Raw genomic sequence first — 19,926 nt, 5'->3', positions numbered from 1 at the left:
GCCGCTCGCGGTCGCGCCCCAATGGCCGTAGTGGCCGGCCCCGGCCCTCTCCGCGCCCCCCACGCCACCCGGGTCCGTGCCGATGCAGCCGCAGCTGCCGGCCCCGCCACCGTCCAGCTCGGGGCCCGGGTCTACCATACAAGGAGGCGTACCGATCCAGCAAGTGCGCTTTCCGCCGTCGCCGTCCCCAATACTGGCCTGGCTGACCGGATCATCGCCACCCCCCGTCACAGTGGCCGGCCCACTCTGCAGTACGGCGATCCCTCCGACTCGGCGGGGAACTACACGGGCCGCGGCCATGCTAACCGGGCGCCCCAGTCCTCGCTGCTTCGCACCTCCGAGGCAATCGGCCACGGCGCCCCGCCACAGACACCGCCGCAGTTTGCCAAACTGGACTTCGCCACTTATGACGGCACGGAGGACCCCCTCAACTGGCTCAACCAGTGCGAGCAGTTCTTTCGCGGGCAGCGCACCCTTGCCTCGGAGCGTACCTAGCTCGCCTCTTACCACCTTCGCGGCACGGCATAGACCTGGTACTACGCCCTCGAGCAGGACGAGGGCAGTATGTCCCCTTGGGAGCGCTTCCGCGAGCTCTGCCTCCTTCGTTTTAGGCCATCGATCTGCGGGAGCCGCCTGGCAGAGCTAGGCCGCCTTCCCTTCACCTCCACGGTGCAGGACTTCGCCGACCGTTTCCAGGCCTTGGCTTGCCACGTGTCAGGTGTGACGGCGCAGCAGCGGGCCGACTTCTTCGTCGGTGGACTCCCGGATCACATACGCGTGGACGTGGAGCTCCGGGGACCCCAGGATCTCCAGACGGCCATGTATTACGCCCACGCCTTCGAGTGCCGCGTCTAGGCCATGCAGCAGGCAGCCCCAGCTCGAGGAGGCCGACGGGCCGCCCGACAATCCCCGGCACCGGCCCGGCCACCCCCGGCCGCTCCGGTGACTACCACCCCGGCTGCGACGTGGCCTTTCCGTCGCCTCTCTCAGGCGGAGCAGCTGGAGCGTCAGCGCTTGGGGCTTTGCTTTTAACTGCGATGAGCCCTACGCGTCGGGCCATGTCTACCCGCGACTCTTCTACTTGGAGACGGCCGACTACACTGAGGAGGACGCCTCGGGTGAGGGGCTCGACGCCGCAGCTGCCGAGGCCGCGCCCGCGGCCGCCCCAGTGACAACACTCGTGGTCTCGCTCCATGCGCTTGCCGGCATCCGCGATGAGCGGACCATGCTCTTGCCAGTGATGATACACTGCGAGCGCCTGGTGGCCCTTCTGGATACGGGCTCCACACATAACTTCCTGCCCGAGGCTACCATGCGCCGCTTAGCGCTTCAGCCGACGGGCGGGGAGCATCTTCGGGTCACGGTGGCCAACGGCGATCGTCTCCGGTGTCATGGGCTCACGCGAAACGTACCCATCACCATCGGCGACGAGCATTTCACCATCACGTGTGCAGGCATCGACTTGGGCTGCTTCGACTTCATCCTTGGTGTCGACTTCTTGCGGACCCTCGGTCCCATCCTTTGGGATTTCGACACCTTGACGATGTCCTTCTGGCGTCTCGGCCGCCGCGTCCGGTGGGAGGGCGCCTCACCGACGACGCCCCAACTTTAGCTGGCGACGACCACTACCGAGGCTGAGCACCCACTCTTGGAGCACCTCCTGCAGCAGCACAGCGACCTCTTCGACGAGCTGCGGGGCCTTCCGCCTGCCCGGGTGTACGATCACCGCATTCATCTCCTGCCGGGCTCGGCGCCGGTGGCGGTCCGGCCATACCGCTATCCGCAGCTGCAGAAGGACGAGCTGGAGTGCTAGTGTGCACTCATGCTCGCCGCGGGCATCATCTGGATCTCCACATTGCCGGTACTCCTCGTCCGCAAGTCAGACGGCACGTGGCGCTTCTGCATCGACTACCGCGCCCTCAATGCCCTGACACTTAAGGACAAGTTTCCTATTCCGGTGGTCGATGAGCTCCTGGATGAGCTACATGGGGCGCGCTTCTTCACCAAACTCAATCTCCGGTCGGGTTACCACCAGGTGCGCATGCACCCGGATGATATCGCCAAGACGGCGTTTCGGACTCATCACGGCCACTTCGACTTCTTGGTCATGCCGTTTGGTCTCTCCAATGCACCCGACGACTTTTCAAGCTCTGATGAACGATGTCCTCCACCCTTACTTGCGCCGGTTTGTGCTCGTTTTCTTTGATGATATTCTTATCTATAGCGCCTCGTGGACGGAGCACCTTCATCACGTCGCCATCGTCTTCAACGAGCTTCGAGCGCATCTTCACCTTAAGCACTCGAAGTGCTCATTCGGGACGCCTACCTCGGTCGCGTCATCTCGGCCGAGGGGGTGGCCATGGACGCCGACAAGGTGGCGGCCGTCGCCACCTAGCCGAACCCGCATTCACCGCAGGCTCTTCGCGGGTTTCTGGGCCTCGCGGGCTACTACCGGAAATTTATCCGGGAGTTCGGCCTCATCGCGTCTCCACTCACGCGCCTGCTCCGTCGCGACGCCTTTGCCTGGGATGAGGAGGCGACCGTGGCGTTCAAGGCCCTCAAGGGGGCCCTCATGACAGGGCCCGTCCTTCAGATGCCGGACTTCGACCGGCCATTCATTGTGGACTGCGACGCTTCCGGTGCAGGGTTCGGTGTCATCCTTCATTAGGGCGATGGACCCCTCGCATTCTTCAGCAGGCCCTTCGCCGCGCGCCATCTTAAGCTTGCGGCGTATGAGCGAGAGCTCATTGGATTGGTGCAGGCAGTGCGCCATTGGCGGCCCTATCTGTGGGGTCGGTCTTTCCGGATTCGCACGGACCACTACAGCCTCAAGTTCTTGTTGGACCAGAGGCTCTCGACCGTGCCGCATCACCAGTGGATCAGCAAGCTCTTCGGCTTCGACTTCACCGTCGAGTACCGCCCAGGCCGCCTTAACACCGTGGCCGACGCCCTGTCTCGCCGCGACGCCAAACACGACACTACCGGGGGCGACTCCGAAGGGGCGGCACTCTGCATACGCTCAGGGCCTACGTTCGCTCTCTTCACCGACATCCACCGGGTGACAGCCGCCGCGCCAGACGCCCTCCTCCTTCAGCAGCAACTGGCTGCGGGTGAGCTAGAGGAGTCGTGGCGCCTTGCCGACGGATTGCTCCTTCATGGGCGCCGGGTCTTCGTGCCGGCGCACGACGATCTCCATCACCAGGTGCTGCTACTGGCCCACTCAGCGGGCCATGAGGGTGTGCAGAAAACCCTCCATCGTCTCCGTGCCGACTTCTACATCCCAGGTGATCGGGCCCTGGTCCGTGACTGGGTCCGGTCTTGTGTGACGTGCCAGTGTAACAAGACAGACACTCCTGCCGGCTGATCTGCTCCAGCCCTTGGAGGTGCCGTCTCAGGTCTGGGCGGATATCTCCATGGACTTCATTGAGGGCCTCCCCAAGGTGGGCGGCAAATCGGTCATTCTCACGGTGGTCGACCGCTTCTCCAAGTATGCTCACTTCATCGCGCTCGGTCATCCCTACACTGCTGCATCTGTGGCTCGTGCCTTCTTCGACGGTATCGTCCGCCTCCACGGGGTTCCCTCTTCGATCGTCAGCGATCGAGACCTGGTGTTCACTGGCCATGTCTGGCCGATCTCTTCCGGTTGGCGGGCGTGAAGCTCCGCCTGAGCACGGCCTTCCATCCTCAAACGGACGACCAATCTGAGGTTGTCAACAAGGTGATTGCCATGTATTTGCGTTGTGTCACAGGTGATCATCCTCGCGCTTGGGTGGATTGGCTCTCGTGGGCGGAGTACTGCTACAACACCTCCTATCACTCCGCCCTGCGCGCCACTCCATTTGAGGTGGTCTACGGCTGGCCGCCCCCGCCCATACTGCCGGTTGATCCGGCGACGGCTCGGACAAAGGTGGCCGGTGATTTCATGCGGCGCCATGACGAGATGCTGGCCGAGGTCCGGCAACGCCTCCTTCAGGCCCAGCAGCTGGCCAAGCACTACTACGACGACCACCATCGCGAGGCGGAGTTCGCGGTGGGTGACTGGGTTTGGTTGCGTCTCCTTCATCGCTCTACGCAGTCGCTGGACCCACGCGCGAAGCGCAAGCTGGGCCCTCGCTACGCCGGGCCCTTTGCTGTTTTGGAGCGCATCGGGAAGGTGGCCTACCGTCTTCAGCTTCCGGCGGGTGCCCGCATCCACGACGTCTTCCATGTGGGGCTGCTGAAGCCCTTCCGCGGGGAGCCACCCGCGGCCCCTCTGGCGCTTCCTCCGACCTTCGACGGGCGCCTCCTTCCGGAGCCGGAGAAGGTCTTGAAGGCGCAGCTTCATCGCGGGGTGTGGTATGTGTTGATTCAGTGGGCTGGCCTCCCAGGGGAGGACGCTACTTGGGAGCAGCGCGACGAGTTCCGCCAACACTACCCCGACTTTCAGCTCCAGGACGAGCTGTTTGCGCAGGCGGGGAGAGATGTTATGACCGGGCAGCCGTAGGAGGCCCACTGGGCATATTTAGTTAGGGGCTTAGCCCGCAAGTTATCTATTTTATTTTCCATTGTGGTTATATATACTAGTTGTAAGACTCGTTCATGAGGAAGCAATAAGAATAATTCTATTGCCCGGCTCCCAGAGGAGTCGGACCCTAACCCTAGCCGCCTCCTGCTCTTTGCGCCGCCGCCTCCTCCCTCGCACAGCACGACGGCGCCCTGTCGCCGGCGACCGCGAGCTCCGCCACGTCCAGTACCCTCCTTCCCCTACAACCTCCACCCTAGACCCGGTAGGGTCCTAGCTCCTACCAATATCCATACTCCAAATTTTGGTTTATTTTTATAGATATAGATATATGTTCCAGCATAATCAGTGTTGCAGTTTTCAAAATGAATGGGTTGTAACCAAATGCATTGCTTGAAAAGAATTGGATAGTTAAATATTTCAGTTGTCCTCTAATAGAAAACTTGTTGACTGTCAGCTAACAACACTAGTGCTACTTTTGATGGAAATCTCTGACAGGCCCAAATGGCACAGGCCCGGGAAGGTCCAGGACCATGCATCCACAAAGTGTACCAGCGGGCTGAATTTTGAGGACAGACATTTAAGAAGGGGTTCTTTGCAAACTGCAGAATGTGGTTTGCAGGTAGTTTTCTGCAAAATGACTGGGAGGGGGCTGAGATGACATCAAATTGACCACAACAAAAATTTCCAGATTTTCAGAAGATAGTGTGTTTCCACCTGATACCCCCTGCTATCCTGGTGGTGTATGTTGATGATATAATGGTAACTGATGATGATGTTGAAGAAATTAAATACCTCAAGGAGAGATTGGGGAAAACATTTGAAGTGAAAGATCTTGGGCCACTTCGTACAAGTATATACAAAGAGAAAGAAAGGGGTTGTACAAGGGCCTAGGCCAGAGAGTTGAGCCAGCAGCCAAGAGGAGCAGCAAGCTCAGAGGAGAGCCTAAAAGATAAAGATGTACATTCCTTTCTAAAGAGGAGAAACCAGGGTTAGTATTCTCAAAAATCTTTCTATTCCTTCTGCTTCCAAATGCACCAGACAACCAAGACGAATACCTCCATGAAGAATGGCTTGGCAAAAGCAGCTTTGGCAGCAATGATGGTGTCATGCTGTTTGCTGCTATCTGAAGAAACACTACAGAATATCCCCTGTTTCTGCGTGCCAGATTCATTCTCAGCCATCGATGCATCATCCTGTGGTTCCCTCATCATCGATACACCCAAGATTAAAGTAGTTGTGGCCAGTGGAGGGGTCCTATGGAGTGATTTCACAGCCCACAACTGTCCATATACCATACAAGGTCATCAGTTTACAGACACTTTCAGGGTTCTGAATCTTAAGGGTATGACATGATCTTAGGGGTGGATTGGCTGAGGAAACATAACCCTTTACAAATGGATTTCATCTTAATGGAAATACGGATTACAACACCAAAGAAGACACTAGTGACCTTTGTGGATGAGACTGTACCCTGGGAAAGACCTCCTGAGATTGTAGACACTGCTGATAAGGTCATGGACCAAGCTGTTTGTGGTTTCTTCTTGTTTACTACTGCCTGCTCTGAACCAATTGCAGCAGCCCAGCAAGTACCTCAAGAGCTCCAACCAGTACTCCAGAAATATGAGAAAATCTTCTCTTCCCCTACTGGCTTACCCCCTAGCAGGCCCTGTGATCATAGAATTCCATTGGTTGAAGGAACAAAGGTTGTAAACCAGAGACCTTACAGAGTTCCTCACCACCAAAAAGAGGTACTTGAGAAAATCATCCAGGACCTCCTAAAAGCTGGCCTCATTAGGCCCAGGTACCAGCCCATTTTCTTCTCCTCTTCTCTTAGTGAAAAAGAAGGATGGTTCATGGAGACTATGCATTGATTATAGGAAGTTGAACTCCGTCACAATTAAAAACAAGTACCCAATACCTATGATAGAAGATCTCCTAGATTAGCTAAAGGGAGCTCAGATTTTCTCCAAGATTGGTCTCAGAAATGGCTATCACCAAATTAGAATGGCAGAGGACGATATCCACAAAACTGCTTTCTCCACACTTCAGGGGCACTTTGAATTTCTAGTACTGTCTTTTGGCCTTTCAAATGGCCCTCCAACATTTCAAACTCTCATGAACTTGCTGTTTGGTCCTTTCAAATTTGTGGTAGTGTTCTTTGACGACATCCTAGTGTTCAGTCAGACCCTAGAACACAAAGTCCACTTGTCCAAAGTATTTGCTACACTCCAAGAAAACCAACTGTATGCCAAACTGGACAAGTGCTCCTTTGGTCAATCTAAAGTAGAATATCTAGGCCATGTTATCAGCAAGGATGGAGTAGCCACTGACCCTGCAAAGATCACAGCAATTCAAGAATGACCAGCACCCACAAATGTCACTGAGCTCAGAAGCTTCCTTGGACTAAGTGGGTATTACAGAAGGTTTATCCAGGGATATGGCCTTATTTGCAGACCCCTGTTTGACTGCTTGAAGAAGGATGCATTTGTTTGGCAAGAACAACAAGAGCAAGCATTCCTCACACTTAAGGACAAGTTAACAAATGCACCTTTCCTAGCCCTACCTGACTTCACTAAGCCCTTCATTTTGGAGGCAGATGCTTGTGGCTATGGACTAGGAGCTGTCTTAATGCAAGAGGGGAGGCCCGTTTCCTATTTCAGCAGAACTATTGGACCAAAAGCAGCAGCCATGTCTACATATGACAAGGAAGCTTTAGCAATTATTGAAGTAGTAAAGAAGTGGAAGCACTACTTAGCAACTTCTCTAGTGATTAGAACAGACAGAGAGAGCCTCAAATACATTCAGGAGCAAAAGTTGACTGAAGGCATACAACATAAATTACTGCTCAAGCTTTTGGGATACAATTTCACAGTAGAATACAAGAAGGGGAAAGAAAATAAAGCTGCTGATGCTTTATCCAGAGTCAAATACATGGTGTCCATGCTCACTGTGAGTACCAACACTCCTACTTGGATAAAAGAGGTAGTCAAGAGCTACAAGTCTGACACAAGGGTGCAGGAACTCATAGCTGAATGTGCTGTCAGTAAAGACAGTCCAAGCTCTTACTCCTACAAAAATGGCATATTGAGATTCCATAACAAAGTTGTGGTTGGCACATCAACTTCCCTCAGAACAGACATTTTAAAAACCTTTCATGCTTCGGAATTAGGAGCCCATTCTGGTGAAAGAGCCACCTACCAATGGGTCAAACTTGTCTTTCATTGGCAAGGCCTCAAACAAGATGTAATTACCTTTGTCAAGGAATGCCCAGTCTGTCAGCTCAACAAAGCAGAGCACTCCCCTTACCCTGGTCTCCTAAAACCCCTGCCTGTTCCTGATTTCGCATGGGCACACATCAGCATGGACTTTGTGGAAGGATTGCCCCTATCTGAGAACAAAAGGTTCACCAAGTATCCACACTTTATAGCCATGAAACACCCCATCACAGTGCAATCTGTGGCAAGAGCCTTCTCTGATACAGTTTTCAAGTTGCATGGCATGCCCTTGGTCATTGTAACTGACAGGGATAAAATCTTCACTAGTCACTTGTGGCAGAAATTGTTCAAGTCCCTCAAGATCAAGCTGCACATGAGCACAAGCTACCACCCACAATCGTATGGACAAACGGAAAGAGTAAACCAATGCCTGGAAAATTATCTCAGATGCATGTGTTTTTAACAGCCTAAAAAGTGACATGGGTGGTTATCCTTGGCTGAATGGTGGTACAGCACCAGTTTCCACACTGCATTGCAAATGACACCCTTCCAGGCCTTATATGGATTCCCTCCCACCATGATTTGCAGAATCAGCCCTCCCTGACACTATCTGTGAGGACAGTGACAATCTTCTTCAGAACAGGGAAGGGGCCCTCGAAGTTATCAAACAAAATCTCCTCAAAGCACAAGCTAGGATGAAACACTATGCTGACAAAAGAAGGAAAGAAAGGGACGCGGCTAATCTGCACCCGAGCTCATATGCTCCCGCATGAACAGTAAAATCGAAAAAAATTCAAAAAATTCCAAATTTTTTTTGAGTGAAACATTGACAAAAGTTCTAAGTGCCTGCAAAAATTCGTCATGAAATCACATTCCTAGAAGGCGTGGCAAAAAAAACAAAAAAAGTACTCTGAAAAAGCTACTTTCAAACGCATTTTGAAGCACTGAATTTGTTTTTTTTGCCACGCCTTCTAGGGATGTGATTTCATGACGATTTTTTGCAGGCACTTAGAACTTTTGTCAATGTTTGTCTCAAAAAAAATTTGGAATTTTTTGAATTTTTTTCGATTTTACTGTTCATGCGGGAGCATATGAGCTCGGGTGCAGAATGGACTTTTCGGAAAGAAAGGGACTTCTCTGTGGGAGATATGGTATATTTGAAGTTACAGCCTTATAGGCATACATCCCTAAGCTTGCACAGGCACCTCAAACTGCACTCCAAGTTTTATGGTCCCCTCAAAATTCTTCAGAAGATTGGCAAGGTTGCTTATAAATTGCTCCTACCAGAAGGCTGCCAATTGCACCACACCTTTCATGTGAGCCAGCTCAAGAAGCATATTGGTCCTCTGGTGGTTCCCTCCAAGCACCTGCCCTTGGTAGGATCAGATGGTATGATTCGAATGGAACCTGAAGCAGTTTTGGACAGAAAACTCATCCCCAGACCACAAGGCAACATAAGTACACCAGTAGTCAGATGGCTTGTTAAATGGGTTAACCTGCCCCTTGTAGCTGCTACCTGGGAGGACTCGGCGTTCATTCAAAAGGTGTTCCCATCATTTCAAGCTTGAGGACAAGCTCAGTCTTAATCAGGGGGAATTGTCATGCTGTTTGCTGCTATCTGAAGAAACACTACAGAATATCCCCTGTTTCTGCATGCCAGATTCATTCTCAGCCATCGATGCATCATCCTGTGGCTCGCCCGTCAGGATAATGGTTCGCCAACGGCTGATTGCAGTCGCTCGTCGATCTTCAATCTAACGGCTACGAGTCTCGCTCCTGTCACTGTTTACTTTCCAGAGCGGCATATGCTCTGTTTTATTTCCTTCGCTGCATTCTTGCTGTAATGGCTATAAAGCCAACTCATTCCTCTCCATTCTGGACATGATTGATGTATCTGGGTGTATACCCTAGCCACCTGTGGCGTGCTGAGCTACTTTCCCCAGTGGCGTGCTGAGCTACTTTCCCTATTTTAAGCAGTATAAACCCTAGCCGAAATTCCCCAATTCTTCTCTGAATTTGTGACAATTGAGTGCTAGATTAGCTCGATTACAGTTCGGTTCCTGACAGATGGCTGGGGTGATAACATCTAGCCACCATTTGTAGCAAGATGGGCATGATTATATCTTGAGGGGGAGTGTGTGATATTAACATTGTACGTGTACTAAATTGAGCAAAGGGTGTCCAGGGTAAGATGCAATACATCATTAGTTGGATTACTGAGAATCGGGAAAAACTTACCAGAAGCCACCACCAAAGTAGCAAGGCGATTGCCAGTAGCACTGCGCCTCCCGCTACACCCACCACGATCCAAACAGTCTTGTTCTTGTGTCCTGTATGTAGTTGACACATTATTCAAGGAAAGCATATGACCAACAGAAGAAGCATTCAATTCTGCATCTCATGGTAACTCACCTTTTGTATCCCTGAAGAACTGATAAGGCTCCAAACGGTAACTGCACAACAGGGTAGCCTTTCGCTCACCCATTTGCCCACCACTCAGGCCTGGTGTAGAGGTTAGATCTTCCAAACAGACCTGACACTGAGCAGCTGAAATTCCAGGTAGACAGTCAGCAAGAGTGTATAGTGTGTAGTTGCAGGCACGCTCATCACGACCCTTTTCTCCCGTGGCATATCTTTGAGAAGAATCTGATGCCTTCCTCGCCACATCTGCGATAAGTGTACTGGCATCGTTCTGGAAGGCCTTGCATTGGGTAGGTATAGGGGGACCATCCGCCCTAAGGACTGACTGCGAATCTCCAAGATGAATTTTGATCTTCTTCTCAGCGAACCAGAGGCTGCACGTGTCGTAGTAGATGGAAATACCCTTCCTGAACGTGCAAACAGCCCGGGCATCCTGGAAGGCCTGTGTAAGGCATCTCCTGCAGTCGTCGGCCTCTGTGTCACCGCGGCATCTTGCCAGAGCATATGCTCTATCGTGGCTGGAGCCAACTGCCTGCGTGTGGAACAAAGTGGGGGAGGAGGCGACTGCTTCAGGCAGCGTGGCGGAGAGCTGTTCAAGGTTCTGCTGGTACTTGCTGGGCGCACTGTAGTTCCCACCATCACAGAGGTAACCCCAGTAGCCAGTTGGGCTTGCTGCAGTGACGGTGGTAAGCAGAACCAGTGCAGCCACGACGGCGTGACCTGAAAAGGATAGATGAGCAGCAAGTTAGTGATATATGAAAAGTGATGCAGTTCAAGAAGCAAGAACTGAAATTTAGCCTTATTTACATAATCATTTCTCTACGACTCTACACCCTAAGCACAAACATGAACTCAACAAATGTAGCTAGTAAACTTGTAAAAATGAGATTTTCAGTCATTCCCGTATGCCGCTTCTCAGTTTTATTCAAATAGATTCTAAATGAGCTAGTTAAACTGGCAGTTTCCAGAAACAATATTCTTGGCTATTTAAGAGGCAAAAAACAATCCTAAAGAAACACTACTGGGACTTGGATGACCAGAAGACAGATTCTGTAGGAGTTTGGTGTTTTAGCTTGTTCAACTTGCTTATGTACTTGCAGGTTGATTGAGCGAGTCATTTTCCCGTAATATGTATTTATGTGATTAATCATTATAATTCACATTAATTGGGTGGAGTGACTGATAAAACAAAGCTTAGATTTGACAGGCAAGCAAGCTTGTGAAAATATATAAATAATTCTTGTATTAAGAGAAATCATGCATGTTAGGAATCAAGGGAAAGCTAGTATGCCTTCATAAGTTGCTAGCAACACACAGCACAGTAGAAATCTCTGAAGGTCACACAAAAATCACAGAAAAACGTGGTGAACTATGCGCCTGGCATGCAAGAAATTTCAGTATCCAGATTTAACCCTTTCTCGAAAAACAAAAGATGCAAGAAGTTAACCAGATCTTCTACCCGTTTGATGCGGAGGCAATATGTAACATTAAAATTCCAAGGGAGAATGTGGAGGATTGTCTGGCTTGGAACTATGAAAAAACAGGTATGTTTACTGTTAAGAGCGCCTACAAATTGGCATACTCTCTCAAATCTCAAAGTGGAACTCGTGCTTCTTGTTCGTCTAACGAGCCGTATGACTGAAGTATTTGGGACATTATTTGGAAGTCCAAAGTTCCTGCAAAAGTTAGAGTATTCGGCTGGAGGGTTGCTACAGGCACACTGGCTACAAAGAAGAATAGGTGGAAGCGCTCGCTGGAGATCAGCAGCGTTTGTAGTATTTGCGGCTGTGTGGAGGAAAATGAATTTCCTGCTGTGGTGGCATGCACAAAAAGCAAGGAATGAAATGAGAGCACTGTGGGAGCTCCCAGGTGAAAATATATTCCAGGAGTCGGGAGAGGATTGGCTGCAGAATCTGTTATCTACATGCAGCACTGAAACCCGGGCAAAAATTCTACTTCTTCTCTGGCGTTGTTGGCACCTGAGAAATGACTGCATTTTTAAGTCTGGGAAAGAGACAGTAGGCCAATCGGCAGCGTTTCTGGAGCAACATGTTGCTGAACTTGGTGTTGGTGGTCATGGTTCGCTAGCAGGTTCAGGGAAAGAGGCTGTGCAACAGTGGTTCAACACCCCCTGTTTCCCAGATGATCGGCACCAGGAGAACAAGCAATCTCCGTCAATACAGACTGCAAAAGCTTCCACACACAATATTACTAGATGGATTCCCCCTGAGGATGGTTGGGTTAAGTTAAATATGGACGCTGGTTACTCGGCTGACTCCGGGGTGAGTACTGCTGGGCCTATTGCAAGAGACCGCAGGGGGCAGCCGTTTTTTCTCATTGGCAAGGCAGGTCAATTCGAGTGTGACACTGGAGGAAGCAGAGGCGCAAGCTATGCTGGAGGTGGAGGTGGAGACATGTATATGGTGGCTGCTGTGCCAGAAGTGATTAGGGATATCCTAATTACTGATTGTAATGTGCCATCTGAGTGATCTGTATCACTCTTTTCCTCAAAAAAAATTTTGAAAAACAAAAGAGAAAAGGTCATTTTGTAGATAGTAGGAATTTCAAGTCTCGTGTGAATAGTGACTTTCTCTATTTCATAGCAGGATATGTATTATTATTATTATTTGGTTTTTTTATGGTGTGAGTTGAATCTAACTTTATACATGACAGATGTACCTTCTATCAATATTATCAAATTTTGCCAAAAACAAATTCTGAATTTTGGGGGGTATCGAGAACATGATTGGATAAGCATTTTACATATTACAGGGTGGTCCTCCTCACCTCTATACATTTGCATGTCCATTTGTGCCCTGCCTCTGTATGCCCCTCCTCCCCTGGTAACCCTTCTTGGAGAAGAATCAGTACCTGCAAAATCATATTAAATTAGTGAAGTGGATACTTTGATCTTTAATAGGGAGAGCTAAAGAGCAATAATTTGAGGAGGCCAACTTTCATGCTCATTTGTCTGATATTTATACATGGCAGATGTACCTTAAACTATTTGCGTGCCCATTTGTGCCCTGCCTCTGTATGCCCCTCCTCCCCTGATAACCCTTCTTGGAGAAGAATAAGTACCTGCAAAATCATATTAAATTAGTGAAGTGGATACTTTGATCTTTAATAGGGAGAACTAAAGAGCAATAATTTGAGGAGGCCAACTTTCATGCCCATTTGTCTGATATTTATCCTTCCAATGTGTTTTAATGCGCAAACTCGCAATAGCAGAATATGTACTCCTATTTGATAAGCAAACAAGCTTTCGCAGAGACACAAATATGGCCTCTATGAGCAATAGAATCATGTCTGAATGCTACTACAGCATCCATGCTATTGATCCTAACTGTCAAGAAAAAAAACAGCGATCATGGCCAGTCATTCACTTAGCAGTATATATAGCTTATATAGTAACTATGTAACAGTACCAGCATTTGAGATACTGTTAGGGCACTTTTAGGACTTTCACTGGGATAGGAGAAAAGGCAGTGTAATGGAAAAGAAAACTTGCTCGGAGGACCAGTTTGCCATACTAAAATTTTACACTCAAATATAGGATGCCCTACTTAATTTTTTATAATTCTCCATCACAGTATCATATAGAACACACAAGATCATTTACCTTTACTTAAATATAGGATACCCCTATTTAAGATAATTTTTAAGCTAATGGGCTGGCTTAAATGAGGCCCACTGGCCAATTTAAAGTCAAACAAACTAAAACATCAAACTCTAACTTCAACTAGCCAATTTGATTGAGGGAATCATTTTCGCATAATACATTTTCAGAGGTGGTGGTTCACCCTATAACAGGTGTCACTGATTTGGTTCCGCTTACCTCTAGTCATGAACATGGTGGGTATATGATAGCACCAAATTTATTCAATTCAGCAATTTGATCCATGTTTTCATAATTGTAATTATTTCTAAAAGGTGAGGTCTTAGCGCTGTTTTACAGGTATACCCACGAAAACTTTGCTTTATCGTTGACAAGTGTGTGCCTTTTTCATTTTTCGTAATGTCTTTCATTTATTGTTTACAACATTTATTGTCGACTAATTCACTAGACAGCTCATGACTTATGTTGCGCTAACATATTATATATAGACATGCACAATAGAGATAATGAAAAGAGAGGAGGTTGAGCTCACCTGCCCGTACAGTCCTGTGCAGTCCTAGTTCACAAACTCTACAGAAAAATCAACCTGCAAGTACATTTAAGCAAGTTGAACAAGCTAAAACATCAAACTCCTAAAGTAACCATTTTGAGCGAGTCATTTTCCAGTAATATGTATTTACGTGATTAATCATTATAATTCACATTAATTGGGTGGAGTGACTGATAAAACAAAGCTTAGATTTGACAGGCAAACAAGCTTGTGAAATATATACATAATTCTTGTATTAAGAGAAATCATGCATGTTAGGAATCAAGGGAAAGCTAGTATGCCTTCATAAGTTGCTAGCAACACACAGTACATTAGAAACCTCAGAAGATCACACAAAAATCACGGAACAACGTGGTGAACTATGAGCCTAGCATGCAAGAAATTTCAGTATCCAGATTTAACCCTTTCTTGACAAACAAAAGAGAAAAGGCCATGTTGTAAACAGTAGGAATTTCAAGTTCTCATTTGAATAGTGACTTTCTCTATTATTCATAGCAGGATATGTTTTTTTTTAGGGTGTGAGTAGAATCTAACTTTATACATGGCAGATGTACCTTAAACTATTTGCGTGCCCATTTGTGCCCTGCCTCTGTATGCCCCTCCTCCCCTGATAACCCTTCTTGGAGAAGAATAAGTACCTGCAAAATCATATTAAATTAGTGAAGTGGATACTTTGATCTTTAATAGGGAGAGCTAAAGAGCAATAATTCGAGGAGGCCAACTTGCATGCTCATTGTTCTGATATCTATCCTTGCAATGTGTTTTAATGTGCAAAGTCACAATAGCAAAATATGTACTCCTATTTGATAAGCAAACAAGCTTTCTCAGAGACACAAATATGGCCTCTATGAGCAATAGAATCATGTCTGAATGCTACTACAGCTTCCATGCTATTGATTCTAACTGTCAAGAAAAAAACCGCAATGATGTCCAGTCATTTACTTAGCAGTATATATAGCCTATATAGTAACTATGTAATAGTACCAGCATTTGAGATACTGTTAGGGCACTTTTAGGACTTTCACTGGGATAGGAGAAAAGGCAGTATAATGGAAAAGAAAACTTGCTCGGAGGACCAGTTTGCCATACTAAAATGTTACACTCGAATATAGGGTGCCCTACCTGATTTTTTATAATTCTCCATCACAGTATCATATAGAACACTCAAGATCGTTTTCCATTACTTAAATATAATAGGATACCCCTATTTAAGATCGTTTTTAAGCTAATGGGCTAGGTTAAATGCGGCCCACTAAATAGATAAGCCTTGTTTTTTATTTTTACATATGTAGAACTAAAAACTAATTTTGAACAATAAATACAATAATAATTCATATGTTATAAAATATAAAATGTTTGTGTATTTTAGGGAAAATGTTCATGTAACTAATTTTGTGTTTTCTAAAAAATGCTTCGTGTTATTTGAAAAATGTAGGAAAAAGGAAGACGAAAAGAGAAACAAAAATAGAAGCGGAGGAACAAAAAAATAACATATTACTCTGGCCCACGCCGGATCAAAATACTCCAGTTCGAGGGGGGTTGGAAAAAAGCGGCAACTTGGACGAGTACTACGCATCGTTCGCTATGTGTGATTCATGGCATTTGCGTCAGGCCATGGTCAGTCATGTCGCTCATCAGGCCACGGGGTTTACGCCCATGAGATATAAATAAGATTTTTTTTCCCTTTTGCATACATTTACCATTAAACAGTTATGGCAAGAGTTGGAGAAAACAAGTAACTCAAGAGATAACAAAAAGCATAATTCCAGGGGCAAAAGGATGCTAGGATAAGCAAGTGAGATGTATCTGATGAAGCCCTCGTCTAGATGAACCTGACATTAAGAAGGGATCGTGGCTTGGTTTTATGCTTTGCTATTCAAAATATTTTCAGTATTTTATTAAGAAATTTAGATTTACCTAAAAATTATTAGAAAATAATCAAAGATATAGCCTAATTTCCATACATGAGCACAAATTACGACATGCTCTTGCTCCTCTATAAATGACACATATTTTTGAAAGAGAGCAAGAACTAACATGTGTACTTGCTATAATGGTGAGATGGATTTTCTATTTACTTCCTTCGTCCCAAAATTCTTGTCTTAAATTTATCTAGATATGGACGTATCTAATACTACTAAAATGTGACTTGATGCATCCGTATTTAGACAAACCTTAGACAAGAATTTTGAGACGGAGGGAGTACTAATTTTCAGAAATATTTGAATCATTGAGAACAGAATCAGCACGCATAAATATGACCAAACAGAATTAAAGAACAAATAAGAGAAGTAAGATACACAGAGCAAAAATCTGTAGGATGAATGAGATTGGCCCTCTTGTCCATTTTGTGTCCGGTTCGACCCATTTCGAGCGTAAATTTACGTCAGGTTTGGGTCGCGACAGACGGCAAACGGACGCGCGCTCATCTGCGTCGGGGCCGTGTAGCAGGCGGCCACCTACCTCCCACCGCCCAACATCAATGCGCACGCGCGGGTGGCCCCATCTGTCATCCGGCCATTAAACGGCCGCCATCCTTCTTAAATGGGAACCCGTGGACCGGTCGTCGTCCACACTTCCCACTCCGGCCCCTCTTTGCCTCCTCGAAAACCGACACCCCCAAACCCTAGCCGCTCCCCGTCCTCGAAGTCGCCGGCCGGGCGCAGCCATGGGGCTATGGAACTACGGCCGCAAGGGGAAGCACGACCGCGAGGCCGGCTCCTCTTCGGGCCGCCGCCGCGGCTCCATGAAGGAGGAGCCCCCGTCACCGCCGCGCTCCTCCCGTCGAGCCCCCGCGCCGGCCCCCTTCACCATCGCCCCTAGGCCTGCCGGCGAGCGCGATCGGCAGTACCTCAGCACCGACGCGTGACGACGCTATTGGGAGACGAGGACGCCGGTCCCGTGGAGCGACGTCCACCTCCCCAACAACTGGCACATCAGCGCCGACCGGGTCCCGATCCCGCCGGTGCCGACAAGCGGCCGTGCACGCCGCGATGAGATCGAGCGCCGCTGCCGCCTCCTCCCCGACGACCTCTACTTCGACGATAGGTACGCCCCCGATTCCGGCCTCTAGGACACCTGGCTCCAGGACGAGCACGACACGCGGCGCGCGTCCTACTTCGTCGGCACAATGTCGGGGCCGCGGCGGCCACGTCTGGAGGTGCGCGGGCGTACGCGGGTGTGCGGCCTCACGCCCACGCCGTCGCCTTCCCCGTCTCCGTCACCACCTCCACCTCCTCGCATGACAGCGGAGGAGGAGGCACGGCTCATGCAGCGTGTCATGGAGGACTCCATGAACACGCATGATGAGCGCCAATGGCCGAGCCTCGAGGAGACGATGGCCCTCTCTGCGGCCGGCGACGTTGCCATCCCCGAGTTGGACATGGTGGCGGCGAAGGAGCCGATGCAGGACGCGCCGGTGGCCGCGTTCCACCCGGATCTGGTGGGCCAGCACTGGAGCTGGTCATGCACGGCTCCGGAGATGGCCGACGCCATGGGGGGCGTGAACTGGTGCCCCACGCCGCCGTGGTCACCGGAGCGGGAGGCCTCGCCCGGGAGGAGGTGGTGCAGGCACCTCCAGCCTTCTAGGCCGCCCCCGTGTACCACGCGCCGCCGGCCTACGTCGACCTCGTCAGCGACGACGACGACACCGGCGGCCACTGAAGACGGCGAGGGCCACGGCATCGACGGGCGCAGCAGAAGAACGCTGGCGACGTTTTTTAAATTTTTTATGTCAATTATGGCACTGGGCCGTCAAGTGAACTGCTAAACTGGACCGTTTTGTGGTCGTGACCCCCTAACTATGTTTTATGTTTTTTTAACTGGATTTATTTACTTTTTAGTCATTTTATTTACGTTTTTCTGTTTTTTTTAATCATGTCCAACGCGGACGTGATTTGGGGTGCGGCCGCACGGTGGGCGTACGCACAACCCAACGGACAAGACCGGACACGGACGAACCCATCGCCGTCTCAAAGGAACAAAATCCGGCCAAACCGGACGTCCGTTTGAAGTCGTGCGGTGGAGTTGGCCTACCTGAAACACTCCTGACAATGGAGTGTAGCTGGGTTGTGCGGGTACAGGCTGTGCATCGATGCACTTCTCGTCAGCCCTGATGTAACTTCATTCAGCGTTCACGTGCAGTGGCGGAGCTTTGTGTAGACCAACGGGGGCAATAGCCCCCCTTAACTTTTACAACCATTTGAAGAATATGCTCTATTTTAGGCCTAACTAGTGTTTAAACTAGAGATTAGCCCCTCCTTCCCTATTAATTTGCCTCCCTTCAGCTAATGGCCCCGTCTTGGATTATGCTCAAACTCCGCCTCTGTTCACGTGCAGCATCTATATATACCTCTAAATGGAGTATAAATAATTACATCTCTTGTTCTTTTGCCAAGAATGGCCAAACATCACCACCAGGCATCAATAAATAAAAAATAAAAAATATACAACATATAGCATCGTGGGCCCCTCCACCTCCATTGGAGTTGCATCTCTTCCTTCTTTTGCCAACAATGGGCACATTGTGGGCTGCTCCACCTCCATTGGAGTTGCATCACTTCTTCCTTTGCCAAGAATGGGCACATTGTGGGCTGCTCCACCTCCATTGGAGTTGCATCACTTCTTCCTTTGCCAAGAATGGGCAAACACCATGGATGGAATGGATGTACTCAGCAGCTGTTGTGATGATGGATGGGCGCATGGACGCCCATCTCAAGCACCTTGCTCTGAAGAGGCGCCCTTTATGGCTGCTGCCTGTCATGGGCTGCACCATGGCAAATGGTGCAGCCGCCCAAGCTTGATGAAGATTGTTGAGGGGACTGATGGATGGGCGCATGGGCACCCATCTCAACCACCTTGCTCTGGAAAGGCACCCTTTGCTGCTGCCTGTCATGGGCTGGGCCATGGCAAAAGGTGCGGCGGCCTAGGACCCATCCATAGTATTGAGTGGCACGTCCCCATTGGACCTTGACAAGTCTTATGGTGGCAAGCTTGTAGCAGCATGAGACAACAAGATGAGTGGAGGCACCACCTTCCTTGTAGATACATTATATTGATGACTTTCCTGCAATTTAGGAAGGCAAAGTTTCCGAACTACTCCCTCTGTCCCAAAATATAAGAACGTTTTTAACACTACACTAGTGTAAAAAACGTTCTTATATTATGGGACGGAGGGAGTAGTAAAAAGAGAGAAAACTAAAACTTGAGATCCAACCTGTGCACCTTACCGGTAGTGCTAGTGATGGTAAAGTTCAACCCATCAGCCCTTCAGAACTCTGTAAGGGTGGTGAGTGTGACAGCCTAGGGCCCATCCAAAATAAGGGCATGACTGAACAATCTTCATCAAGCTCCGCCACTGAGTGGTGGAACATGACTGAACATTAACTGCCCATAAGAAAGCCGCCGTGTTATTTGCAGAAGCAGATCGATGTAAGAACCAGAGCCTCACATGTGCTTGTTGATCTCTAATTTTGGATCTTGGTTTTTAATTCTGCTTGGTTTGTTTGGAACTACAGGAGTTGTGCCCAGGATTGACTCTCACAAACTTAGACCTGACACTAAAAGATGGATGTGGTAAGATGACATTCAATTTGTTTAGTGATGTACTTTTTCCGCA

At 49.0% G+C, this 19,926-nt stretch overlaps 1 protein-coding gene across 2 annotated transcripts in view; it reads right to left on the bottom strand.

Annotated features, from left to right (window-relative positions):
• The window catches only part of LOC119267053 (probable trehalose-phosphate phosphatase 4), a 29,620-nt gene extending 19,377 nt beyond the window's left edge, over positions 1–10,243 (bottom strand). For both annotated transcript variants that reach the window (XM_037548353.1, XM_037548354.1), the window contains exons 1-2: positions 10,132–10,243; positions 9,958–10,049 (exon numbers count right to left, since the gene is read on the bottom strand). In XM_037548353.1, the coding sequence (XP_037404250.1) occupies positions 9,958–10,049; positions 10,132–10,204 (165 nt within the window). In that variant the 5' untranslated portion in view covers positions 10,205–10,243. The remainder of the gene's footprint in view (positions 1–9,957; positions 10,050–10,131) is intronic.
• Positions 10,244–19,926: the final 9,683 nt, after the last annotated feature.

The sequence above is a fragment of the Triticum dicoccoides genome, chromosome 3A (assembly GCF_002162155.2).
Source record: "Triticum dicoccoides isolate Atlit2015 ecotype Zavitan chromosome 3A, WEW_v2.0, whole genome shotgun sequence".
In the NCBI taxonomy this organism is placed as follows: Eukaryota; Viridiplantae; Streptophyta; class Magnoliopsida; order Poales; family Poaceae; genus Triticum; species Triticum dicoccoides.
Note: the sequence above shows the minus strand (reverse complement) of the source record. Positions and strands in the feature narration are given on the sequence as shown.